Source organism: Colossoma macropomum, unplaced genomic scaffold (genome assembly GCF_904425465.1).
Source record: "Colossoma macropomum unplaced genomic scaffold, Colossoma_macropomum, whole genome shotgun sequence".
Classification (NCBI taxonomy): domain Eukaryota; kingdom Metazoa; phylum Chordata; class Actinopteri; order Characiformes; family Serrasalmidae; genus Colossoma; species Colossoma macropomum.
This window is the reverse complement of record NW_023494806.1, coordinates 7897611-7925484: the sequence shown is the minus strand read 5'-3', so window position 1 is coordinate 7925484 and position 27874 is coordinate 7897611. Positions and strand designations below refer to the sequence as shown.

Below are 27874 nucleotides of genomic sequence, written 5' to 3'. Positions count from 1 at the left end.
TACAGTGAGTGATTAAAACTTTATTAAATTAACATATAGCAGTTTACATGCAAGTATTTAACGCAAATCTCAGATCAGTGTAAGAATTGCACTGGAAAAACAATACCAAGAAGAAAAAGCATACTTATTATAAGTTCAAAAAAAACCTTGAAAGTTTAGCATTTACCTTTATTGTTTACCACTGAGTCAACATTTATTGCATCCATATGCACTATTCTAGACACACTGTTTCTGTTCGAGCTTGGGAACTGTTAAATATGTGGTAGATCTGGTGGGGCAAACATAACCTGACATCAGACTCACACGGTGAAGCATTTCCAGTTTAGTCAACACCTGGGAGGGTGTATTTCTTGGAAAGCGTGCAGTGGTCCTGAAAATACCTGCAGCACCATGGTGGCCGACAATAAGACGAAACAAAATATTCACACACACCCCTTATAAGCAACTAGATGATCATCACTGATGAGGTCAAGATGGTTCTATGCACTTATGAAGTGTACACAATGCCTTTCATCCTTTTTCCCCCCGCTGCCAGTTCACTTCTTTGTGTTGTTGCGTTCAGTTTGTTCATTTTAGTCCAACACGGCCATTCAAAAACACTGAAAGTGGGAGGTAGCACATCACCTTTTCACATGGAAATACACTCCTTCTGAACACAAACCATCAGATTGGCAGGAGTTCGGGAGGGCTTTCACCATAACAGTACTTGGCCTGAGGGTTTCTGTAGGTGTTTTCATGCTGGACACTCTGGGGAACAAATAATAAAACATACACATGACCAATCACTTGATACAACAGTTGGATTAATTCACTTTAACCTGCTGAAAGGAACGCAAAGGAAAAATGTGAGGATGCTACAGCTGGAAAAGAAGCATTTTTGGGTGGAGAGCATTGCCTTCATGCATAACTGAGGTGTAAACAGATACGCAAAATAATGATGGATTTGAACTTCTCTGAATATTTTCAAATGATAATACAGATAATTCAGTATATTTCTGAAAAAAAAATGTAATTACATTTTACTCAGTTCCACTTTCGCCATTTATATTAAGACCCTATTTCCTGTTCTGTGTTTATTTTCTTTCTGCTGATGACGCTGCCTGATGATGACATTGCTACTGATGACATTGCTTTTGCTGTTACTCACACCTCCCACTTTAGAGTTTCAGCTTAAGAACAAAAGCATTTTATTTTAGACCAAAAGGTTTCAAAAAAGAGAACCACCCAACAAACTTTCATTCATCCAGATGCTGGACGTACCAAGACGTTCTACTGCGGGTCTTTAGGGAAGTCTTCTTTACTGCAACTCTCAAGTCTATATTTCCTTCTACTTGAGTCACTAAGGTAAGAATAATTCAGTTGGGTGCAGGTTTAGGCTCCTCCACCCACCTCTGTCTGCATGGTGCTTGCTAACTTTAACACTACTGAGCCAAATTTGATGATGTGCTGAGGAAGTACAAAGAGGAGAGGCATGCAGCATTTTTGACATGCACCTGTGAGGAGGTACGGCATTTAGCCAGGCACAGCTCAAAGTGATCCTCTACTGCTGTGAAGAGATTCTTAAAACCTTCAGCTGCTCGGTTCAAAAAACGCTCCAGGAGGGGTTGCTGAGAGAGAGAGAAAATGAGAGAGAGTGTACTCGGTCAGTACAGTACATTTGTTTAAGTTATAGGCCCAGATATCTTGGGCTAGCACACTGGTCCATCATCTAGTACATTTCCAACAATGTGGAATACTATATCTAATTTGCATTGTCACTACTCAGTATTTTGACAGTCAGTTGAGAAATCAGTTTTTTAGGTTGAACAACGAAAATGGACTTTACTGACCAATAACAAGCCGTGCATAGCCTTTCAAAGATTATAAAGTACTTTACTTTAAAGATTAAGCAAGAAGTCTTTACACTTACTTAAAATGATTTTAAAATGACAAAAATACACAGTTATATGCAAAGGTTTTGCCACTGGTCAAATTGCTGATTTTGTTGAGTTACCACATAACTTATAAAATACTCCACATGATTTTTAAGTTAACACATGAAAATAAAATAACATTCTCTAGGGAAAACACACTTTTCTGCAAATTTTAATTTTAAATAATGTTAGTTTTAGATGAAGTAGCAAGTCTTCAATCAATTAAAATGTATTTAAAATGACAAATGTACAGTTTTATGCAAAGTTACCACATACATTACATGATTTTACAAGTTAACACACGAAAATAACATAACATCCTCTATGGGGAACACACTTTTCTGCAAATTTTAATTTTAGTTTTAGTTTTCCCTAAATGTTTAATTTAGTAAATAAACTGAAATTGAAATATGCCATATACATTAAGTTTGTTCCTGGCAGACAATGTGTTGATTTCACTTAGAATATCAACAAAACATGGAATCTGGCCTGGTGTGGGCTGTATATGAAAACAGTACATGATTAAAAAATGTGTGTCTGTTTCTTACTGTTAAAAAAGACCATTTGGAGAAAAATATGCATTATTTGCAAGCAAATATGCAAACTGCCAAGACGCTATTGCTGACTCAGTGAGAATTTCAAGCATTACATAGTAAGATTGTGATCAGTACCTTGTCAGGCTGAAGGCAGCAGGAGACGCAGTACTCGTACACACTGCAGCAGCCGTTGGGCAGACAGCTCTTACAGATGTACTGCCTGGAGCTCGGCGCGTTCACATTACAGCAGCCGTTAACCAGCAGATCTTTCCTCTCACATACATAACCTAAACCACAGCAACACAAAGGTTATAACACAGGAACCGTCAATACAGCATGTCTTACTTTCACACAATACCCGATCGGTGAAGAACTTAAGTGTCAAGCTTATCTCCTTAAACCGTACGCTTATCACTCAGTAGTTACTACAGTTGCATGCAAAGGTTTGAACACCCACAGTCACAAAGTTGATGCTGTATTTAAATATAATTACTGCATTTCACTGAAATACTTCGCTGGATATAACTTATATATCTGACTACTTGCATTTTGCACATTTTACTTATTTAACAATATTGGCTGCCAGATCACGGTTTCAACCAAATACTGTGTTCCATTGATGTTCTGGCTGCTACCTCAGTGACTGTTATGCTCATATATGTTAGGCTATCTGCTAATCTGCTAATATGTCACAGTATGTTACATCCTCCTTTGCACAGCTCCACATATTCTTCAGTACCTTGTACTGTCCGTGCTACGTTCTGTATTTATTGTACTGTTTGGTCTGCACTGTGTTTATTGTATTGTCTTGCACTTGTGTTCCTGTGTCGGCCCTAGAGGAACGTTTTTTTTGTTCACTGTGTGCGTACATAGCTGAAATGACAACTTCAGCCTCTTGAACTTGAACTTCACGTTACATGTTAACATTATTTATTATTACTAATATTATTATCATTATTACTAATAACATTAGTTTTTACATGTTAACAAATTAACATCCTCTACAAAGGAAAATGTGCCATAACTTATATACTGGCCACATTTCATTACCTTTTTCCATTATATTCAGCAAATAAACAGTAATTGTGCATTAAATTGTGTGTTCTCTGTGGAGGATGTGCTAATTTGATCCACTTACAAATCAACAAAACATATCGTCTGACCGGAGGCACCCAAACTTTTGCAAATGACTGTATGAAGTGTTCTGTAACAACTATAGAACTACTATGAGAAGTAAAGTGAGGACCCCTATACAGGCCCTTACAGTTTAAGGGGATAATACGGCCAAAATATCCACAGCCATGATCCTATTTTTGCATTTATGAATATGAATTGAGAAAACATACATTCTCTCTGGCATTCAGTATTTTATTTCCCTCAAATTAGAGCTGAAACAGATGGAATAGCTTCCCAATCCTGCTCCTGGAGTCCACCTGCACTGCATATTTTAATGTTCTGCCACTCTATAACACCTGGCTTAATGTGGTAAAAATAGGGTTGGTAAAGCAGGGAGACACCAAAGAATACAGCGTTAACATTGCTTATTTAAGGGTAACTAGGTAGCTAAACTAGCTTACCAACTAATATTATCATGACGTGTTTGAACGGATGCTTGTCTAAGGTTTTTTTGCTTTGTTAGCTGCCATTATGAAGACCTACAAAACTACTAATCTTGTTAACCATAGTGGAGTGATGGAATATGGGGTGCGTAACTCTTTCTCAATTGCTTTGAATTCAAATCACTGTTCAAAAGTTTGGAATTTATGTTTTTTCAATACACAAAAAAAATATTTTCATTGCAACTAATAGGTGTAACATGATTGTGCTTTGTTAGTTCACAGCTTTCAAATAATTATATAAAAAACCACATTATACATTATATATATATACATAACACATTATATAAGTATTTGCTATATGTACATGAACAAAAGTTATTTATATGACGGTATTGTACATACTAAAAATAATGTTTCATGCAACACACAAGTAGGGCTGTAACAATAACTTATTCTTATTCTAATATTCTGAAAAAATTATTAAAATGCACCTCTATGAAATGGTCATGGTTACAGTTTTACATGCGATTTTAAAGGTTTCACTGTTTTGTTTATCTTTGGGATCTTTGCAAAATTTGTTTTTGTTCAGTCAAAGGGGAATTTCAACAAATTTTCAAAAATTCTGCAAAATTAAACATTTAAGATTTAAGAGTGGTTTGATGTGAAATGTTCTGCTCTGTAAAGTGTTCACAGAGGTGGTGAGGGGAACCAATGGCCAAAATTTTAAATGCCTCTAAAGGTTACCTCACAAAAAAAAAACTATTCAATGGTAGGGAATATGTTGCCTTACAACACACAATGATGAGACACTGTTTTATGAGAGTTTGAGAAGGCTTTGGCCTGAAACATATTTTTTTTAAAGAAAATACATTTTTACAGATTTACCACTATTTTACTATTGTCATTACAGGACTTACGACACGTGTTGGTTCACAGGTCAAATAAATAGTAAATAAAATGGCTACATTTGTGCTATAGGCATTGCAAACTCCTGGTTCCTTTCACCACCAATGTAAGAAAAAATTCAGTAAGTTAGTTTCTCTACCATGCACCGTTTCCTATTAAACCACTCTGAATGCCTCTGTTTAACTCTCAATGACTGAATTGGGCATGAATTAGTTGGTGAAACTCCCCTTTAAGTCTGTATTTCGCTTTAATCATTAAAGTGAATCATTAAATCATTAAATTTACTCAGTTGCTAATACAAGCAGCCCTATTCACAACCTGCAACGTGTTTTACCAAGGAGAGCCTGACTAAAACGTGCAGGGCAGTGGTGCACCAGGACCTGGATTGTGAAAGCATCTCTTCTGGATCTCAGGTGGTGAACAATCAGGGATTGTGTGAGGTTCCTCTCTGCATTATTTACCAAGTTCATCTGTGAGGAGGGTCTTCCCCTGTATGGAGTTTCTACACTGTGTGATCTGTCTGCTGCTGTTGCCCAGGTTGAACTTCACCCTCCATGGTATGTGGTGGTCAGATTCGCTCGTCTGAAGGAGCGTCCGGTCCCGTCCGGTTCGCTCCTCCTGGCAACAACACATCAGGGGGTTTAACAAATGACTGCACTGCACTAAATAAAACACACCAGCACTGGACTGTGCCACTTATATGCAAGGTCTTCTTTACCAAGTCACTGGTCAACACTAATCCATTTCAATGGACTGTTTTGCTAAACTCACTTTCACCACCAATTTGTAGGTCATGTCTTAACTAGTAACATTTTCTGGCTGCAGTTTTGGATGACAAAGCAACTTCGTGTTATCTGAAATGGAGCTGAAAGATAAAACAGAGCTCAAACAAAATGTTTACTTAGCTCAGCTTATGACATTTTTCACCTCTTAGCAGCTACTAAACTCAACATAGAAACTAGTTTGTGTGGTGAGGCCCTTTTTGGTTTGCCAACATACAAACCTTAAAAGGCCTTATCTTACATTTTTTTGTATTTTCTTTTTTCTCCTGAGGTTTGTGTGAATGAATGTACCAGAGACAACTTTTTTTTTTTAATATGACCATGTTCCAACCTCTCTTTATACCATAGAAATTAAACAGGCTGTGTTATTGTGTCTGTCAGACTGGTTTATGTAAATACCTCTGTTCTGATTTGCTGTGTTGTATTTTGCCTCATTTAGAAAGCAGGAAAGCAGGCCTGGCTGAAACACTCCTTATAGCTTCAGTGTGAAAATTCAGGGCTAAATTGTAGCCTGAATAAGTTGTTATATGTAAATCCATTAGTTTAAGTGTTTTCACATTGTTTGAACTCTTTTTTGTACTCATTGAACTGCAACCAAAACAGTGAAATCAAAGCACACACTGCATTTAAACAGCTCCACATGGACCAAACATGAAGAGTAAAAGATCCATTGCACTGATTTAACACTGTTTTAAGAGAGCAATACAGTCGCGCCTTCATTACACTTCAATGTGGACTGTATTCAACTCTAACACAAGTTCAGTGTTTCGCTGCTGTCGGGAGAAAACCTCGTATCTCCATTTTTGTCGTTTTTCAGTTTATGACATAATTTGAAAATGCCTGTTGCTCTTTACATTGTATGTAAATGTCATGATAAATGGACCAAAAGAAACGGCCCAAAATGACTTGGAAAAAACCCTGGTTCCATTGACTTACATTAAAGTCAAAGTATGTTTTTTCCTTCTCCTGTAAAGTTACCATTTTGGAGATACAAGGTTTTGTTCCGACAACAGCGATTTCTTGTTTTAAATAGAAATCCTAGTACTATTTTTCAGTAAAAGAGGTCAGACGATGTGAAAATAATATAATAAAGGTTTTATTTTTAGTTTAGGCTCGTATTCTGCATGTCACTATGGCGAAGTAAAGTCATGCATGCGTTGCATTTCACGTTTTTTCCACTATAGTGACTGCATTACGATGTGGCACAAGCTCTTCTCCATATATTTTACCATCTCTTGCTGTATTTACTGTATGTGTAGAAGTGTCCCATGAGAATAGAGCATCACCTGTTTGAGGGTGCTGGTGACAAAGTAAAGGAGGGACAAGCCGAGGACGACCCCCAGGACCCAGCGTCTGCGCAGCAGCCTGCGGAGCACCATGGATTCTTTCTTCTGGATGTGCACCAGGTCCAGGTAGTTCACCACGACGAGCACTAGCACTGCAGCTGTTTAAACAACCGCATCCAGCTTTTCTAGATCTGGACACAAAACGCCCTTTTCACCACTGCTGCTTCGCGACGGACGAACAAAGCAACGACTGCTCAGTTAACGGCAGTTAGCAACAGCTAGCGAGCTTAGCTAACTAACCCATTTTAGGCCAAAACGGATTTAGCTATATCAAAAATACACATACGGTCGCTTAGTAAGTAGTGTACATATACAGTTTAACAATATACGGTCTCGGTTTTGTGACTGTATGTTTAATTTAGTGTCGTCTGGTAAGTCTGGCGATGAACTGGTGACCTAAAAAAAACATCAAAACAAACAAGAAGGTTAAATTAGCCGCATAGCATTTAGCAACGTCTCATTCAGGCCGCTAATATAAGCAGGCAGTTATGCAGACGGGTTAAGAGAGCGTAAAATCTATTAGTTAGTTAAAAAATCTCTTAAATCGGTCGTATGCGGACGTGTTATTTGGGTTAGAAAAGGGAGATGAAATCGGTATTGGAAACTGACTGCGGCGTCTGAACTAGCGATGTCCGACTTGTGACTGACTCGTTGGTTTTGAACCGGTTCCTTTTCAATAGAAAAGCCGAACCGACTCACAAGTCCAACTGAATCGGCTCAAAGCCTATTTGCTCACTTTAGCTTGCGAGTATTTTTGTATTTTTCATTTCATTTCATTTCATTCCGACGCACACTGAACTTCATTTCTAAGTATGAAAGTGCTATGCGAAGTATTGTTATTATTATTATTATTATTATTAGTTTGTCTCTGTAGACTGAAGCTGACACCCTCGTCCTTTTTATGACGAGCTATTTAAACCTCGTGTGTTGTATGATTTGTGTGTAATTTGAAATTTTATTTAAACCATCATGTACAGGGGTAAATGTACAGCTCCAATTACATCTTGGAAGAATTAGACATACAGATTCGTATTGAACATATTCAAATGGACCATACATACATCCACACATAAATAACAAATAATAATTAAAAATATGTACATAAATGAAATAAAAAGGTGATAAAAAATAAGAATAAAATAAATAAATAAATAAATAAATAAGAATAAAAAATGCAGTGCTTTAATAATTTCATTTAACAAAATGAATCTTTTAGCTTTTTTTTTTTTTTTGGTTCTGTTGTAGTTGTAATAAGGAATCATACAATTTCAGAATAGCCTAAAAATAGGTGAAAAAAGGTAAGAACGAAGTGAGTGATATTTGTTCTGTATGTAGTTTTGTATGCTGTTAGTTCTGTATGCTGTAATGCTTTTTGTGGTTTTTTACACGCCGCTGTTTTCCTATGTTGTGTCTTGTTTTTGTCCATTGTTTTGCACGTTTGCTGTGTTTAGTTTTGTGCATGTTTTCGGCTTCCATTTTCCCAGTCGTTGAACCCACAGGAGCGAAGACGAATCGTTAACTGAATCGGACTGTGAGTCGCTGACCCGAATCTTTTCCCCAACAAAAGACAGTAATGTCACAGAGAGCGGATCGTGATTGGCTCCCCGCGGTCCACGCCTCCGGAAAAGGTTGTTGTTCAAGCCCCGCCTGCTCTAAGCAGGGGTAGCTCTTGTAGCTTCAGCAGGCTAAAGCGGTTTGTTTGCAGGCTGGTCAGTGTTATGAGGGCCGAGATGATGGTGAGATGGTCAAATTTCTGTTTTCTAAAGTGGAGAATGTAGGAGATGGACTCACTGGGTTGCCTTGCATTTGTTTTACTAACATGGTGGCTCTACGTGCCTTTGTTTTCGGAGGGTTTGGTCACTAGAAGCGCACAGTTCAGGTTGCTGCTGTGGAGTAAAAGCCTTAAAAAGCAGATCCATCATCGTTTTCGTGCTCTAATGCAAAAATGTTGACCTTTCACAATGTATTTCTAATTCATGGCCATTTAAGAATAAGAGGCTAAGAGGACAGAAAGAGAAATAAACGAGCTTTAGTCAGTCAGAAACATCATCATTGGAAAACAATGAAAACAGTGGTGTTGACAGTGAATGCCATGCATGGTTCTACAAGGGTTCTTCTATGAATGCAAGGTTCTGTTTTGAACCATGAGATCTATATAGACCCATTTGCATGCTTGAGTGGTTCCTTGTATGGTGAAATGATCCTTCAGACTGATAAAGGATTTGTTGTATATGGTTCTATATAGAACCTTTTCGAAAATGGGTCTATGTAGCACCAAAAGGGTTCTTTTGTTGTTACAAGCTTGACATCATAAGAATAGCCCTTTTCAGTACCATATAGAACCTAAAGCAACACAGTCTCCATCCATTTGAATAGCCATTTCACCATGTAAAGAACCATTTAAGCATGAAATGGTTCTATATAGCACTCATGGTTCTAAATAGGACCACTCCCTTCACTAAAGAACCCTTGGAGAAGCATCTTTTTTAGGAGTGTAGCTTAAAGAGACACTCTGGCAAAACCAGCCTCCTACAGCGGTACTACAGTCATCTCTAGAATGGGTTTTTCTGGTTTAAAGACTGGAAAAAAAACCCTTTTGATGATGTATCTTGAAGGTGGGGGCGGAGAGGATCTGTTTTTCTGTTTTTTTTTTATTTTATTTTTTTTTTATTTCTTGATATCTAGCGAATGCAGAAGGAAACCAGATAGCTGGACTTAGTTACGAAGATGAATACAAAGACGAATATCGCATCTGTGTTTATAAGCCTCTACATGTTTGTCACCTTGGGAGGTGGGATTCCCAGTAGCTTTCTGATGTATTTGCGTAATGCATACTGGGTATTGTAGTGAGAGAACACTCATGGATGAAAACATAAGTAGGAAACAAAATCATGAATTCTATCAAAGCGAGGCTGAGAGGTACATTTCTGTGCCACAGAATGTTACATAACATGACAAATACCTTATGAAATGCTCGTCTGAGGCTGGAACGTCCATTTAAGGCCCCTTTAAGATCAGGTTTAGAGCCATCGCTAATGATCACAGGGTATTTTTTTACAGATCTTTACGATAATTCATTGAGTTATGATTAAAAGAGCTATTTTAAGGCAATAAAATTGACTTAACTGAGTGATAACAAATGATGCATCGCCTTTAAAAGATTCCAGACACACTTTGTTGAGAAAATTAACCTGAAAAACTTCATTAAAACAACATGTATAATAAAACAACACATAGCATAAAATATGAGTGAATGGGTCGGTGTCAGTTTTCCTGCCATACAAGAGTACAATAATAATTGATGACCCCTCCCCCACCCCTGCACTTTTGAATAATCAGGTGTGATCGAGCGATTGTAACAACACTATTAGGGTCTGAATTGGATGCTGCACTATTGGATCATTAGCTGGGGTGCTTATTAGTCTTCTCACCCAAATGCCTTCATGGAATCCTCTCCAGTCTGACTTATCAGCTGCTGATTAATCACTCTAATTAGTAACAGTACTTGTTTGTGGTGTTAATTTTGGTGTCTGTTTTTTTTTCCCCACCCAGATTTACAGCTTCTGGTGACAAAGTTGGCGCCATGCAGAGACGCCACAGCAGCAACACGGACGGCATGCCGCCTGAAAGGTTGGGCTTTCCTCAGTCAGCACTGCAGAGTCACAGCACTGAATGGGCCTGTAGTCAGATTACCCTCTGTTTAGCCTAATTGTACAGTTATGGCACTGAAGCCAAATTACACCAAATTAAAAAAAACAAATTACTCTCCCTTTTTGAAATTGAGTTTTATGCAGTATGTAAACAAAACATACCATTCACTTCCCAGTCCATACAGTCCCAAAGCAGCAAAAGCAGCTTGTTTTAAATTCAAAGGGCCTCGTTCTCCAACCGTTCTTAAGAAGAAATTTCTTTCTAAAACCCACTTACGCAGTTTTCACGAAGTTTCCGACATTCACCAGTGTTTCTTATTTGGGATTAGTTCTTAGGTAAGAACAGAATCTACACACACTCAAGAGCACAAAGGTGCGGTTTAAGAACACGTCATGAATCTGATGTAGACTTTTATTTAGGACCTTTCTCAGGAACACATTTAAGAAAAAACTTAGGAAGGTGTTGGTGAATGAGGCCCAATGTTCTTGTGATGTCACAAAAATATTTACATATATCCACCTATGCAGCCAACAGCGGTTTAGCTTCACCCATTCATGCTGTAGTTGTAAGAAGTGTTTCAGCCTTGACTGCTTTTTAATTGAAGCACTATTGGCAGCCAGTTGAAGCAGAGATCATGTGTGTGTATCAGACTTAAAGGCGCAGTAACAAAAAAAGGGATTTGAGGGATAAAGAGAGCTTGGAAAATGTTCATGTGAAAAAGAATTGCAACTGTTTTATATATATATAAAACTACACAAACATCATGACCGTGATCATGAAAGAAAAAAAGAAAATATTGGATATGGGCCCTTTAACTGGACAGTAAACTATGCATGCTTTTAAAATTCTCAAATATTTTTTGAAAAACTTCTCAGAATTGCTTTTAAAAAGACAGCATTAAATGCAAATACATTGAAATGAACTATGGGACAAACTCATACAAATTTGCATGTTCATCTGTAACAGAGACATATATGAGAACTTAAAATATGCTTTATCAACATGCAAATTGACACCTAAACTTCTTAATCATTGAGAAATAAGTCCTTTTTTTTTAATGTACTTCAGTGTATCAGTAGCCTGAAAGTCCCCTCTGAATCTACAGGAACAGGAGTCAAACTCTTGGGTCGGAGAGCAGCCTGGATGAAGGAGGGGTGTTTGATTGTCTGAAGCCAGACTCACCCACCTCTCCCCAGCAGCTCTTCTCTGGGCTGGTGGGGGTCTCTGCTGGCACCGTAACCTCAGCCCCCTTCCAGGCTGCTGGACTCGTCCTGGGATCTCCTCCAGAGGTCTTCATCCAAATGACTGCCTCGTCCAGGGAGGAAGGCCCTCACCGGGCAGAGAGCACGCCCTACCATCCCCGCCCTCCGCAGCACCACCATCACCACCACCACCATCATTTCCACCAGTCTGGACAGCACCGCTCCTCTCTGCTCCATTCTGCCTCTTCAACCGAGAGACACGGCAGCAGAGATGATGGAGGTGAGGACTGTGCAGCCTGTTAAAGAGATTGTGTGGTCAGAAATAAAGTGTACTCAATTTTCTCCTTAGCCCAAATGTAGTTGTTTAAACAAGACATGATTGATTTTGCACTGGAGCTACAAGGTCAATGTTGCTCAGTAGGAAGGGGTCCAAACTGTTTTTCTGAAGGCTGTTTCTGGCTGTGCGTCTCCCTGTTGCTAAGCAATAACAGCATCCCAACTGTCAGTCAGCTGTACTTGGAAGCTATTGTTTAAATATGTACAGACAGAAACTGTAACTAGTACCATTAACAAGCAAATGTGGTTTTCTTAACAAGCACATTAATTAAGTATAATTAAGCATGATTTTTCAGTGGGAATGTCACACCAAATCCTTTGTTTGAATAAGAATAACTACACTAAGACCTTTTTTTTCATTAATGTGCCATGAACAGCTTACAGAACGTAAGGATTTAGGGGCCACTGCAGCAAACCCTGGCTGACCGGTGATGCGGTCTGTGAGCTTGAAGTCAAATTGAATGAAAGTGTTCAAAGAAATCCACTTTATTCATTCAGAATTCAGTGCATCTAAGAAATCAGGACTCAGGTTTTATTGAATATGGACCTGCTGAACGGACAATTAGAAGCTGGCTGTCACGGTTTTAAGGAATGCTAATCATTTTGTGGCGCTACATTAACTCTTCGGCAGCTTGAGGATACAGTGGCTCATACTGTTAAGGCTCAAGACACACTGCCTGAGCAAAAACACCTTCCCTCGTCAAAGATGGGGATGGTAGTAGAGAAAAATCGTCAACCTCGTAAGACTCTCAGTTGCAAAAGTGCCGTTTGATTCTGTCAGTCTCCATATTTTCTGGTAGCTAATGTACACTAGCTCTAAAATACAGCAGCTCAGCCCACCTGGTTTCCTTGCAGCCCCACCTCCAAATCCATGGATCACTGCAGTGCCCCTCCCAGCGTGCCCCCCCCCCCTTTTTTGAGCATTTTTCAAAGTTGAGCCAGGGGTGGAGTTAGCTGAAAATAGTGGGGTGTAGTTACTCTTCAACACGGTGAGAATGTGGGAAGAAGCCGGAAAAGGAAGGAAAAATTGATTCTTAAAGTAATGTCAACGATGATTTTTATCATTTATCTTTTAAGCATTGTGACTAAAAGACACTCTGAGTGGACACCATTCTACAAAAAAGACCGGGAATGAACAGAGTAGAATACATCAAGATAAACAACAATAATGGCTGTGAAGAATTGCTGTGTTGCACTGACTAGCAGCCTTTGGAGAACATATTTTCTTTAACCTCTGCATTTTTATAGCCAGTATGTTGCTTGTTGTATAGGTTTTGTTCTCTGTCACGAGCAAGAGTAGCTATTCTGCCTCCTTTTGTTTAGACTGCAACCCTGTCAAAGGAGCTTTGATTTTTGATACGTCAGTACAATGCAGAAAATCGAGCTGGCTCTGATTAAAAATTGTACACAGCGTCAGATGACATTAATATGCCTGTGTTCTTTTTCAAAACGTGTGCGTGTCTTTTTTGTTTTTTGTTTTTTTTGGTCCCCTAAAATTGGGCTCAGTGTGAAATGGGCCTTTACCTATGATCTGATTGTTCGGCGTACAAAAAAATACTGTTAGGCTGCTTTGAGGAACGTTCTTTTTCAATTGTGGCTGCGAAAAGACTGCGCAGGGTTCATAAAACACGAGGGGGCCAGTGTGCACAAACAAAAAGCAAAGTGTGCCTCTCCCATTGAATGCTATTGAAAAAAGACACCACAGTCCACAATGAATACACACAGTGTGATCACCTCCCCCCATGATTGCTCATAGCACCTTTTTAGCAGTAATGAAAGCTGCTTGCCAGACGTACATTTAACAAGCCTGAATTTTGTCATCACATTAGCAGACTTTTTGCGATTATGAACAAAATTGGTGTGGTTTGAGGCTTATGCTTTAATCGTGCAGATTGCACGGTTGAAGACTGTTGGCTGGAAGCTTCAGTTACAGTGGTAGATTGGTAGATCTGGTGCAAATCTAAAGCAGCAAACCTGAGACACTAGACATGTTTTATTTGATTGATAAAAAGTGTAGATTTTTGTTGTGTTTGTTGTTTTTTCACTTTTAATCTTTCTAATATTTGTGCTCATAATTGCATGAGAAGTACGTTTTTGGTGCAGTGCAGCCGGACGTGGTCTTCCCTTTTCCATCTGATTAGACGTTATAATAATGACGTTACATTAAGTCAATAATGTTGAAGGTTTTACTTTCACTGTAATGAACAAAAAAAGCCCATTCTTACTTTCATTCCCTGTTATTTAGGTGATGAGGCATCCGCCCCCGCTCCTGCTCTGTCTGAGCTCAAAGCTGTGGTCACGTGGCTGCAGAGAGGACTGCCCTTCATCCTCATCCTCCTCGCTAAAGTCTGCTTCCAGCACAAACTTGGTGAGAGCTTTTGAATTCTAGTCACCTGATGAAGAAAGTCTTGTTCAGGATAGTCAAGAAAAGAGCTATTCCTATTCTGCTTACATCATTTATGGTGGTTTATCTATCTATCTATCTATCTGGGTATCTGTCTGTTTGGGTATCTGTCTGGGTATCTGGGTTATCTATCTATGTGTGTTTCATTGTGATGAATGAAATTATGCAGTTTGATCAATAAAATCATGTATTTCGATAAAATCAACACTAACGTCTATCCTAATCAGACTGTCACTGTGTGTCGTTACCAGGTATTGCTGTATGCATCGGCATGGCCAGCACATTCGCCTTTGCTAATTCTACTCTAAAGCACCAGGTGTCACTCCGAGTAAGTCTATGCCTTCAGGATGCCTTTAATATTTTTAATCTGGGACTTGCACAGGCAAGTCAAGGGTCTGGATCGTTCAGCAAGCCCTGAGAGGTTCATGTATTTTTTTTTTAATGTAGTGGCTTATTAATTTCTATTATTTATTGCAGTGATTAAATGATCAGTTGAGTCCTTTAATGCATGAAGTACAGGATGGATTTAATATTTGCTCATTTTTGCAGGAGGAGAGGTCTGTTTTCATTACTCTTTGGATCCTGCTGTTTCTGGCAGGCAACATTGTCTATGTGTACTACACTTTCAGTGCTGAGGAGCTGCACAACAGGTCAGTGTGAAAGGGGGGTCTGTTCCAGTACCACTTTTAGACACATGCATCAACCGCCAAGAGTTCCTCCATTTTACACCCTAGATTCTGTTGTCATTGTCTTTTTTTGTTTTTAAGTTGACAGACTTTTTATTATTATTTTTTTATTTTATGTATTATATTGTTTCCATTATTTATCTATTCTGTTTACATTCTTTCTTTAGGAGCATGTATGTCTACACATCATGTGAGTATTTAGTTCCCCATAACTATATCATTTTTCATCTTATTTTTTGTTTATATCCCACCCTGTAGAACTGTATCAGTCATTTTGTCCAAGTTTGATTATACAGAAAGCTGATCACAATGCTTGACTGCCTTAGGGTCAGGACAAGATGTGAGCTAGGGTGCACCAAATTTCCAGCAGAAAATGAGCAAAATGGCATTTTCAGTCAAGAAAGATTTTGGGAAAAAAATTAAAGATCTACAACAGAGTGTCAAAATCTAAGACTTTAATTTTGACAGTAAAGAAAAATGAGAAAAGGTGATTTAAAAAAAAAAATTCCTTCACTTTTGTGTCCTCGTCAGTTCAAACATGTTTAAACAGTTTGAGCAGCAGCAGATAAACTTGTCAGCCACATGGGGTTATATCACAGTTCCTATGAGACATTAGACAAGTGAATTTTAATCATTGCTAAATAATAAGAGAGTGTTCTAATACAACGCCAGAGAACTTGTCCACTACTCGTTTGATACCATGTGAAAACACAACATCCTGCTTGTTACGCAGAATACAGCCAATTATTAAAAGCAGAAAGTCCGTGCTAGTATGCCGACACCATCTGCAACTAGTTTTTAAAATGACCAAAAAAAAATCACAAATGTGCAAAGTCTAAAATCACAAAGTATAACTTAAAAATAATAGAATCCATCGCATTGGAGGAGCAACTATTCTCTATTGTCAAGGATGTGAATTTTGTCACATGCTGTATTTACAGACTGCAGTAACTATGAAGTGTTTTTATTGATTGTCAGTTTAGTTTGTTTCAGTTTTTACCCAGTGTGTCCAGAATTTTGGTTTCTGGTTTTGCTAAAAAATTACACAGCTACACTCATCTTCTGCAATAAGTGGGAAATGTCAAGTGTAAACAGGGCCTTAGTCAAATATGCATATAGACTGGTCCTTCATCGTTGGAAAAGCAGACAATAATGTTTAATTTTCCCTTGTGGTGTTCTCCCTACAGCCTTATTTTTGCCAAGCCGAACATCAACAGCTATGATTTCTTCGATCTGATCTGGGTGGTTGGAATCACAGACTTTGTGCTGAAGTACATCACCATTGCTGTCAAGTGCCTCGTTCTCTTCCTGCCTAAGATCCTCCTTGCTTTCAAATCAAGAGTAAGACACTTTCCTTGTCGTGTATATATACATATATATCAATAAAACTTGTAAACCTTTGCATACAACCGTAGATACAAGGTAGCTGGCCCTGATACACTGGTACCTCACTGTATGCATGCATGTCCCTTGACTGGCTTCCTGTGATGAGTGTTTATGGCATTGGTAAGATTGGCTATTGTCAGGTCACAGAGTGCGATTCACCAGCTCTGATAAACAAGCCAATCAATGCAGGCTGTCTCCCTGCCTGTGTGGCTGGCTTCCTGGCAAGCAGTATGTGAGCTCATGGTCCCCAGAGAGCTGGAGTGAGGTCACCTCTCCCTGGAGCACACACACACACACACATGCATGCACACACGTGCACACAGGTTTGTTTTCATACAATGTTAGGACGTGAGGTCATACGTATTTCCCATATGTATTATATTTGTGCAAGTACCTGTACAGTCTTGTGCAAAAGTCAGAGACCGCCCTTTATTTATGTACTTTCCAGTCAAAACAGCCGTTAAGTACGCGTTATTCAGTTTTTTCAGGAGTTATTTCTGAAGGTGTTAGATATACGATGCATCCACTTGCATAAGGAAAGTTAAAGTCAAAGGAAAATAAGTGAAAAAAGGAGTTTCCAAAACTGTTCGAAAAATGATCAAAAGATACAGAGAAAAAGGGACTCCTTGCAACAACCTTGCAAGACCTGGTAGACAACAAAACTGTTCCCATCAGATAAACAGCACTTAAAGCTTTCATCTTTGAGAGAGAGGAGAAAATCAAGCTGCTTCATATCTGAAAACATCCACACCCATCCTTCCACTAAGAGAAGACAACTCAACACCGAGTGTGAAATGATGTGTAGCTGTCAAGAAGCCATTTCTGAGAAAAGGAAATAAATTTGAAGAAAATTTGCAAACCAAACAAAGAAGCTGCTGGTGTTCTCAGGATAATGGACTGACCACCACAGAGTCCAGACCTCAACATCACTGAATGTGTTTGGGATTATTTGGATTGTGAGAAGCAGAAAATGTAACTTCTGAGACTGAACTTGTGGGGAACAATATCCCTGCATTTGTTGAAAAGCTGAAAGCAACTCTCCTGAAAAGAATGAAAGCTGTAATAAAGGCTTCCGTATTAAATGCTAAAAAATAACTAATATATTTAATTGTTGAGACTGAAGTGTAATTTTCCATTAAATATATGTTTTCTGTTTTTTTTCCTGATTCTGAAAAAAGAACAACTTTTTTTCTTTATTTAATGGCTGTTTTGATGGGAAATGAAATACATTGAAGGGTGGCCCGTGACTTTTCACAGCACTGTATTTGTAATAGCATTATAACCTACATGTATAGAAATACCTGCCGTGCCTTGCAAAAGTATTCAACCCCCTTTGAAAGTCATCAGATTAGTCTGTAAAACAAATGACACACAGATTGTTCCAGCCAGTATTTGTATTGAAAGCCAATATACTCTTTGAGTAAGCTTTCAAAGTAGAAATGAATTATTTGTCAGCAGATCTTTAAAAAAAAATGATAAATGCTTTTTGCATAAGTATTCAACCCCTTCAGGCTAGTACTTGGTAGAACCAAGCTGCAATAATAGTTTTAAATATGTTGGTGTGAGTGTCTACTAGCTTTGCACACTGTTTGGGAGTGATTTTCACCCATTCTTCCAGGCAGATTACCTCCAGGTTCTTCAGGTTGGTTAGATGACGCTTATGGATCGCAATTTTCAAATAGTACCACATTCTGAATCAGATTCAGATCTGGTCTTTGACTTGGACATTGTAGAACATTTTCATCTTTTTGTTGTTTGACTACTCCTGTGTTGCTTGGCCTGGTGCTTGGGATCACTGTCCTGATGAAAGGTGAAGTTTCTCTTAAGCTTTAGTTTTTTTTTAGCAGATTGAAACAAGTTGTAGTGTAGTATCTCCCTGTATTTTGCACCATCCATTCATCCTTCAATTTTAACAAGATGCCCAGTCTCTGCTAAGGAAAAGCAATATACACAGCAGGATGCTGCCACCACCATACTTTACTGTTGAGATGGTGTTTGTTGTGGAATGGACAGTGGCTGACACACAGCATTTTGAATTTTGTCCAAAAAGCTCAATTTTGTCTAATCTGAGCATAAAACCCTATCCCACATTTTAGCTGGGCCACTCTGATGCTTCCTGGTAAACATTTGACCTGCTTTGATGTGGTTTGTCTTTAGTAATGGCTTCTTTCTAGTCACCCTTCCATACAGGCCAGTTCTATGCAGAGCTCTTGATATCTTTGACTGGTGCACCTTCACTCTGCCTCAGCTAGTGAACGCTGTAGCTCCTTCACAGTGATTGTTGGCCTCTCTGAGGCTTTCCTCACAAGTCCTCTTGTTGTTCTGAGGCTGAGTTCAGAGGGATGGCCTTGTGTAAGCAGTGCCTTGGTGACATGATGCAGTTTCCATTTCCTCACAATTGATCCACCAGCACTCACTGGGATATCCAAACACTTGGCTATTACTTTGTAGACATTTTCTTTTCTTGTGCATGTCTATATCTAATTTCCTCAGAATGTTCTTGGTCTAAATTTTAACAGTTTTACTTCAGATTCACAGTCTGACCAATTAAACCTGAATTCAGGGGGCATTTTGGCCAGAAGAGGTCAATTTTAATGACTCACAGGTAAATTGTAAGCCAACTGTGTCCTTGTTAGGGCAGTATTTTTCACTTGTGTAAAATAGGAGCACAAATGATTTACATGTGTGAATATTCTAAGTCTAGTACTAAACCTCAACTTCTGTAACCAAAAAGAAATTAAATTTGATCATTTTATGTTTCTGACATTTTAGATTAGCCCTGTGTTTCTCTGGGTTTCCTACAAGGCCAGTTCTATGCAGAGCTCTTGATATCGTTGACTGGTGTCAATGATATCATTGATATAATTGACTTTTTTTTTTAATGTTTGTCCTGAAAATGTACCAAAACAAACTCAGACACACACACGCACGTACCTTGGACCTCACTCATGGTTACTGCTTTCTCTTGCCTCAGGGAAGTCTGGATGGGACTCCCTGCAAACACCACATAGCCCAATCAGTGTCAGGACGTCATGTGAGCCAGGCGTGCTCCCCTCAACACACACGCACACACTTTCACACACGTAGACACACACTTTCCACCTCTTGTACTGTGCCCAGGTGGCCCACTGTCAGGCGATGAAGTCATGGTCACGCAGTCAGCCTTTCTGCCTCATTACTGTGCCATGCTGAGCATTACTATGGCTATAAACACCCACACATACACATATATACAAGCCCATGCATGTCTGGGCTTTGCACTCATTTGACCATTGAGACCCTTTGTGAATGGCTATAGGGCTTCTGTGGAGGTCAGAGCGGTTTTAAAAACCTTTTAAGCCGGTGCAATATAGAAGAAAAGAACAAAAAGACTAATCAGTGTTTTAATCAAATACCGCCCCACATGGATTAAGATTAATGGAACACATGGTTTCCCTACCCAAGGGATGTCCCCCCAGCACCCCCGAGTGGCCTCCTTTAAAAATGGTTTCTTTTATTGTTATTACGGACGCACAGCCGTTACTGTCAAAACCGAGCAGGAATGAGATGGCCCCCCGTGAAGAAAACTGGCTCCGCTTTTTAGTGTTTGGCGAAGGTCCAGTTTCAGTCTGTCTAATCAGACAAGCTGAGAGGAAGAGAGAAAACAGTTTGGTGGAAACTCTGGCTAAGATGAATTGCCTATGTGGGCAGGTCACAGGACCCCGGCAGGCATCTAGCATGCATCCAGCATGCATCCAAAGAGGGTGATTAATTGCTGTCAGAGAAAATCCAAGCCATCATTATGCATATGGAGCTGCAGCAGTAGTCATTCTCTCAGCGGTTCAGTGGTTCACGTTTGGGAAGCGAGTGCACATGTTGGAGTAGATTCCCCGCTCTCCATATCCCGTGAAGTTCCATGAAGGAAAAATTTATGCAAATTTCCTGAAGTTTGCTTTTTTAGTTTAGCTGTGAGGCTAATGTAGCTAACAAATAATGCAAGATTAAGGCTCAATCCCATTTCACCCCTTGCCCCTACCACTTAGCCCTTACCTCTCTGTTTTGTGCATTCACACCTAGAGGTAGGGTGTCCTGATTTTTGTTAAGATAGAGGGGTAGGGAGAAGTGTTGGGGATCATGGCCCTCCAAACGGAGGTTTTTTCGAGGCTCACTCCAAACAAAGAAAGACCGGCAAGATGGCTGCGCAAACAACCAAAGACACCCACAAATGTAGCTAAGAGTTTTCTCTATTAAAAATACGCTAACCATTATATTGTCTTAGTTTAGTGTCGTTTCAATGTATTATGGCCCTTTTCTTCATAGCAAGCATAAAAATGCTAGTAGTTTGCTGATGTCTTGGTAGCTAGCTAAATTTCCCTGTTCCACCTTAAATGGTGCAGCAGTTACATTCTAGCACCTCAGACATCACAACTGCTGCACTATTTAAGGTGGAGCATGGAAATTCAAACAAGAAGCTAATGAATAGCTGACTTCAGCTCATATCACTGAAGAATTAGGGGTGGGCGGGTAATAATTAATTGTCCCGCGCCCCCCTATTTAAAGGCATATCATGTCCTAAATGTAACTAAAGCCCAGCAGTGAGGTTGCTGAACTTTAGCCTGTTAATGAAGTGATTTTTTTTAATTTTTTTTATTTGAGGGTCCCATTTGATAGGGAAAGATTTCACAGTGACACTCAAAAACAAGGGTTAGGGGTAAAAATAAGAAATGGGATTGGGCCTAAGTCACCTCATTGAGCATTGTGCAAACTGCATGACTTAATACCTCAAACTGTGTCAAGTAATGTCAGATGGACTTGCTTATGTGGTTTCTGACACTGCATGACATACTTACCTATGCAAATGAACAAAAGTCCAGACAAAGTATAGGCCTCAAGTTAGCTGCTGGTATTATCTATGCAGTTTACTTTTGTCCCTTTTTTACAGATAACAGTATGTCATGTAATGGCAGAATCCACATAAGCAAGTCTGTTTGAGATTACGAAGATTTGAGACAGCTGTGTGATGATTTTGTCAGCATATTGCTAATTGGTGAGGTATAAGTTTCCATGTCTTGTTGCACGCTCTTGTGCGAAGCTAAATAAGCCACTGTTGCACACAAAACATGTCCTAAGAGACGAGCTATCCTTTAAAAGGCTATCCATGTTAAATGTTCTTATATGCTAGTGGTGTTAACATGGTGTGGGATTATGACTTTATTATTGGCACCTATTGTTTACTAGAACCTCCAGCTAATACAACCCCAACAACTGTTAAGAGAAGTATATAGATGTCTGTACAATATCACATTTTTTTCTGCTCTCCTTCACAGTGGGTGCTGTTGGACTGTGAGTGAAGTAAAGTGGTCTTGTATCGGTCTGAAAGGTTGACTGCTACTCTTAGCGTAAGTGGGTAGCAGGTGTACAGAGTTTCTGCCAGTTTTCTTTGCAGTGTAGCTAAATTGTTCATCACGCCAAGAGACTGTGGAGCGTTGGTTTGTTGCCACTGTTTAGACCTAGTTTAAGGTTTTTTTTACTCGCAGGCTCTTTTAAATCATGTAGGAGGGGGGCACCTGCAGTATATGGATGGGTGAATGAAATCCAGCAATATTTGGTGTAATTTTTGTTTATTTATTTAATTTTTTTCTCCTCTTATGCGACAGTGTTTTTCCCCTCGGTGTTTGGCTTGATGTCGCCCTCTTCTGTGCCTAAGTGCTGGCACTTCTTGCCTACCCAAAATCCTTCTCTTAGCGTTCTGCTAGACACAAGTGCTTGCAATTTTCTCTCACCCTTTTTACAGAGAGGAAAATAATATCCATATTAAGTTTGGAAAAATATTGAGGCATTAACAGTAATATTATGTTAGCAATATTGTGTTTTTGGTGTTTTTTTTTGTGGGGGGGGAGTATTACATATAAATGTTTTCTGTATAAATGTAAGTCAATGGAACCAGACTTTTTTCCAGGTAATTTTGAGTCATTTCCGTTGGTCCATTCGTCATGAAATTTGCACACAAAATATAGGATATTGGGTACTTTCACAGGTACTTTCAAATTATGTCAGAAACTGAAAAATGTGAAAAATGACTGATTTGACTGATACTGTGTGTAATATTTAAACACACACACACACACACACACACATATATGTGTATATATATATATATATATATATATATATATATATATATATATATATATATATATATATATATAATATACAGTATCAATCATAATGATATTTAGACCTCTGATAATTAGCTGTCCCTGGCCTTGAATCAGCACTCTCACTATGAAGTATAGTGTTTTACACCTTCATTGTGTTGCCTAACAGGGGAAGCTTTATTTGCTGATCGAGGAGCTGAGTCAGCTGTTCCGGGCTTTGGTTCCCATCCAGATGTGGTACAAGTACATCATGGGGGAAGATCCATCCAGCAGCTATTTCCTGGGTGCATCGTTGATTATTATCTACAGCCTTTGCAAGGTAAAATGTCATCAACACCTTGTTTCTGTGGGGAATGGAAAAAAAAAAGGCTTTTGTTGCTAATAAATTTCCTATTCCCATCAGTGATTCTGTTTCTTGTAAGGGCAAGGACGTGCATTCACACATTGGACAAACAATGGTGGGATTTCCAAAAGATGTTTTTCGGCAAAGGATTTGAGTAGAAATTTGTGCACGACTGCTGCGCCCCAGCTCCTGAAAATGAGATTTTTATGATGGGCTGAAGAGTTTTATTCAGGGACAGAAGCTTATTACAGGAGCCATTTGAGCAGATCAAAAAGACACTGTCAGATGTGCCTTTGCTATTATCATGTTTTTTTCTGTTTTTTTTTTCCTCTTTTGCAGTCGTTTGATCTTTGTGGGAGAATATCAGGCATTCGGAAAGCGTTCGTTGTTCTGTGTAGCTCTCAGGTTGGTCCTTTTTCCCTCTTCCAAAGGATTTAAGTTCCTGATGTTTATTTCTTTGTGCTATAGTAGTTTGAATATGCACTTTACAAAGCTGATGCATAGCTGGCAGAGAGCCCCCATTAGTTTTGCACCCACACTGCAGCTGTCTCTGTGAACTTCAAGCGTTCTGTCCAGTCATAATGATCAGTGTAGTGGTAGGGGAAATTCCACAGAGCTTTCAAAATTTCAAAATAATCGTAAACAAAGTCATTCAGAGTGTTTCACTGTGAAATGCTACATTCTAGAGAAACTTACCAAGTCTGAATTTTTACATTAGATGAAGAAGGAACCAGATGTCTGAAGCATTTAATTCCTCTAAAAGCTGCATCACTTGAAGCTGTTAGGTGAAATAGTCACAAATGCATAGCTACAGGTGGCTTAAAACCTGCAATTTTAATTTTTTTTACTAAATTGGGAAAATCTGCTTTTAGCTGCAGTACACCAGCAAACTGGAATACATTACAGCAAACTCTAAAGCTCTGCTTACTGGTGTCACTCGACCATTTTAAACTTCTGATTTCTACCCACCTCCACTCAGCCTGCAACTGTTTTATTTGATTGTACGTCTTTTACTGTTCTGTTTGATTTCACTATTTTTATTGAATAATTTTCTTTATAATTTATGTTTGTGTCATTAAATTTTTTTGTTTTGTTTTTCTTATTGTCTGTTATCTTAGTTGTTTCTTTCACATTTTAATTTTTTCATTATATGTTCAATACATAGACTGTTTATTTGAGCTCTTATTTTTTTGTTTTTTTTGTGAACAACTTTCTTATTTTTAATACTAAACAGAAAACATGATGTACAATGACAACACAGATACAAATAAATGCTCTGCCCCCCGAACTCCCTTCCTCTCTCCCTCCCTCCCTCAGTCGGAAAACCGACACAACAAAATTAACACAGAAACAAAAGAGAAACACTATTAATCTATCTATCTATCTATCTATATATATATATATATATATATATATATATATATATATATATATATATATATATATATATATATATATATATATATATATACCTCACATCTATGCCTGCACTCCCTTACTAACACACACAGAAAAAAAATTAACAGAGTGGTGACAGAGATTAGTCTGCTGTCCTGTCCTTGCATGCATTACAGTATGGGTACTCTGTATCCCTAATTTACTACTTTCAAACATTTTACTTATGCATTAAGTAGTTCACTAATGTCACCAGCCAAATTTTCCCATATTTGGATTGTTGAAGCCTTAGCACTGTGTATTCTAGTGGTAGAGAGTTCCATCATAACTATATCATGAAAATAAAATAACATCTTCCTACTATGCAACACATGAGGAGGCATCCAACGCTGAACTTTCATTCATGCTGCAGTCAAACCAGCAAACGTAATTTTCCATCATTTCTCATTGAGCTGTAGATATGAATCATCATTAAGAGCAAAAAATGGTTGAAGGGGAATGTACTTTCCTGTAAGTCTAGAAAGCACAGAGGTCACACTCTTTATTTTATTTATGAATTTTCTGTGTTCATTTAGACATGCGGGTTTTGATTTGTTTTTGTTGATGAAATTGAATATTAACTTTTGTTTTTGTAAATCCCTGTTTAACTTGCTCGGGTATGTTGTAAATGAGATTCATCCTCAAATATATATATATATATATATATATATATATATATATATATATATATATATATATATATATATATATATATATATATTATTTATTTATTTATTTTTTTTTTTAAATTTACCTCTGTTTTACCATCATCATTACATATTAAAACTCAGACACATGTAGGTTCACTAATTTGTTTTGTACAGTAAATAAAACATCTATATAGTCCGCAGGTTTCTTTATAATGAACTATTTTATAAGAATTTGTGTACATTTTAATGATTGAATTATGCTGAAAATGTAAAAAATTGATAAATTCCCCCTTTAGAATTGGGAGATAGATAGATAGATATATATATATATATATATATATATATATATATATATATATATATATATATATATATATATATCAAAATCTAGTCAAAATGAACATGAGAAATTAAAAGAAAAAGTATAGGGACATTTTTAAGAATTTTTTTTTTATATATAATTTCTGTAGACTTTGTCGGTCTGTCTGTCTGTCTATCTGTCCATCTGTCATCCATCCAGCCATTCAGCCCTCCATCCATCCACCACACATATATCCACACATCCACACAGTGCTGTGCAAATGTCTTAGGCACCTAAGTACATTGACATTGTTTAAAACCATTTATCTTGATAAGAAGTGTTTTTCGCCAGTAAAACACCACATATTATTAAAATGAATGCAAAAAATGTGAATACAGTCAAAAGTAACAAAAGCTTCATATTTTGAAAAAAGTAGCTGATATTTTGTAAGGTAGTCTGAAGAACTACAGTTCCAGAATTCTATAGAATATATATGTATAGAATTAATTTACTGTGTGATGCAGTATGTGGTATATTAATGCTTTAGGATATTTTTATGGATTAATTTTTTGCCTGTGTATGTCTCTCTGCTCAGACGTATGGTATGAGAGCCAGCAGTCAGCAGTGCAGTGAAGCAGGAGATGTGTGCGCGATCTGCCAGGCTGAATTCAGAGAGCCAATAGCTCTGCTCTGCCAGGTAAGACCTGCAAAGACACGCTGTGCAGAAACATGCCTGGGGCTATCCTAATGGCACAGTATAACGCATGTTATGTCATATTTTTTATTCAAATTTGACATTGCATTTTGATTTAATAATCATCCATCAGCAAATGTAATATTAATTTGTGTAGGAAATGTCGTTTTCAGGAATGTCATAAAATTTGATGTAAAACAAAATTAAATATTAGAGCAAACTGGGGACACAGTTTTTAAGAGTGGTGTTTTCTACGTAGTTGATTATGGTTTAATCAGAATAAACCTGGCCATTTAATATTTAAGATGTTTAATATTTTACCGTCGTAAACCAGCAGCAAATTTTAAATCCTATATGTCTGGAAACTTTTTGGAGGAGTAGTGTACGTGTACAGTAGACGTGACTGGAGTGAGTGCATTACAGCATGTGTAAGCGAACTGAAGTGACCGCTAGAACGTTTTTGTCTTGCAGCACGTGTTCTGTGAGGACTGTCTTTGTCTGTGGTTCGACCGTGAACGAACCTGTCCGCTGTGCCGCGCAGTAGTTGTGGAGACACCTCGCAGCTGGAAGGACGGCACCACCTCTGCTCACTTTCAGATCTACTGACCACAGCGAGTATCGGGCACAGCGAGCTGGTGGTCTGGGAGGGGAACACAGTCAGTGCACAAGGAATTTTGTAATGTTTTATGATGCCTGGCAGAACTACCATCCAAATCTGTCATTGCTGACCATGGAACTACTATGTATGAGAGTCAAAGGTCGTCATTTCCACATGCGTAGAAGTATTTTACACAGTTTTTGACTTCGTTCTGATTGTCGATGTAATATATTTTATTCTTGTGGAAATGATTTGAGTTTGAATGAAGTATTACACATTTGAATGAAGTACATTCAGTGCATCACTTATTTTCAGTTTCTGAATACAGTCAGATTTGATGTTTTTGTTTTATTTATTTATCCACTTCGTAAAGCACTGATGGCTTTTAACACGGACTGCGCCGTCCACAGCTGTTGCTTCGTTGCAAGTAATAAAGCCCAGATTTGATTACTCAGAACTTTTCTACTTAACTGGGGGAATCGAATTATCCCTTTTCTAGATTTTCTAAGTGAAAATAAGACACATCCTCTACAGACAACTTATGGAAGTCCGGAGAGGCTGTGAGTTATTGCTATAATTTTCTGGATTGTTATCTTGATATAGCAAGATAAGTAAGTTGTTATCTTAAGATAACTTATCAGAAGATTGAGAAGATAAGTTGTTATTTCAGGATAACAATTTTGTCAGCTTGAGATAACAAGATAACTTATCTCAAGATAGCTTTTATCAAAAGATCGAGATAGCAAGATAAGTCATTTCAAGATAACAATTTTGTTATTTTGAGAAGATAAATAACATCTCAAGATAACTGTAATCTTAAGATCACAAGATAATTAACTTGTTATCTTAAGATAACAACTTTTGTTAAACAAGATAAGTAAGTTATTTCAAGATAACAATTTTGTTATTTTGAGAAGATAAATAACATCTCAAGATAATAACTGTAATCTTAAGATCACAAGATAATTAACTTGTTATCTTAAGATAACAACTTTTGTTAAACAAGATAA

General features: G+C 38.1%; 2 protein-coding genes across 3 annotated transcripts; one reads left to right on the top strand and one right to left on the bottom strand.

The window, feature by feature from the left end:
- Positions 1–7698, bottom strand: spring1 (SREBF pathway regulator in golgi 1). The gene is made up of 5 exons (XM_036598303.1): positions 6983–7698; positions 5376–5532; positions 2585–2736; positions 1494–1607; positions 1–747 (listed from the first exon to the last, which is right to left on the bottom strand). The coding sequence occupies exons 1-5, from the start codon at positions 7073–7075 to the stop codon at positions 664–666; spliced, it is 600 nt and encodes a 199-aa protein (XP_036454196.1). The 5' UTR covers positions 7076–7698; the 3' UTR covers positions 1–663.
- Positions 7035–27606, top strand: rnft2 (ring finger protein, transmembrane 2). Of its 2 annotated transcripts, none has more exons than XM_036598302.1 (11): positions 7035–7108; positions 10595–10672; positions 11799–12175; positions 14477–14599; positions 14887–14963; positions 15185–15285; positions 16509–16662; positions 23014–23163; positions 23527–23592; positions 26168–26269; positions 26738–27606. In XM_036598302.1, the coding sequence occupies exons 1-11, from the start codon at positions 7074–7076 to the stop codon at positions 26870–26872; spliced, it is 1398 nt and encodes a 465-aa protein (XP_036454195.1). In that variant the 5' UTR covers positions 7035–7073; the 3' UTR covers positions 26873–27606. The 2 variants fall into 2 exon arrangements, with proteins under 2 accessions (XP_036454195.1, XP_036454194.1); XM_036598301.1 differs by lacking the exon at positions 7035–7108 and adding an exon at positions 8682–8778.
- The last annotated feature ends 268 nt before the right edge of the window (positions 27607–27874 follow it).

Bases quoted from the DNA above. Each gene is read 5' to 3' on its own strand.
- rnft2 (XM_036598302.1), top strand. From the start codon at position 7,074: ATGGATTCTTTCTTCTGGATGTGCACCAGGTCCAG. The intron at 14,600-14,886 runs GTGAGAGCTTTT...TGTCGTTACCAG, and splicing joins CTGCTTCCAGCACAAACTTG to GTATTGCTGTATGCATCGGC. The intron at 14,964-15,184 runs GTAAGTCTATGC...TCATTTTTGCAG, and splicing joins AGCACCAGGTGTCACTCCGA to GAGGAGAGGTCTGTTTTCAT.
- spring1 (XM_036598303.1), bottom strand. From the start codon at position 7,075: ATGGTGCTCCGCAGGCTGCTGCGCAGACGCTGGGTCCTGGGGGTCGTC. The intron at 5,533-6,982 runs GTGATGCTCTAT...TGTTGTTGCCAG, and splicing joins TCACCAGCACCCTCAAACAG to GAGGAGCGAACCGGACGGGA. The intron at 1,608-2,584 runs GTACTGATCACA...TCTCTCTCTCAG, and splicing joins GCTGCCTTCAGCCTGACAAG to CAACCCCTCCTGGAGCGTTT.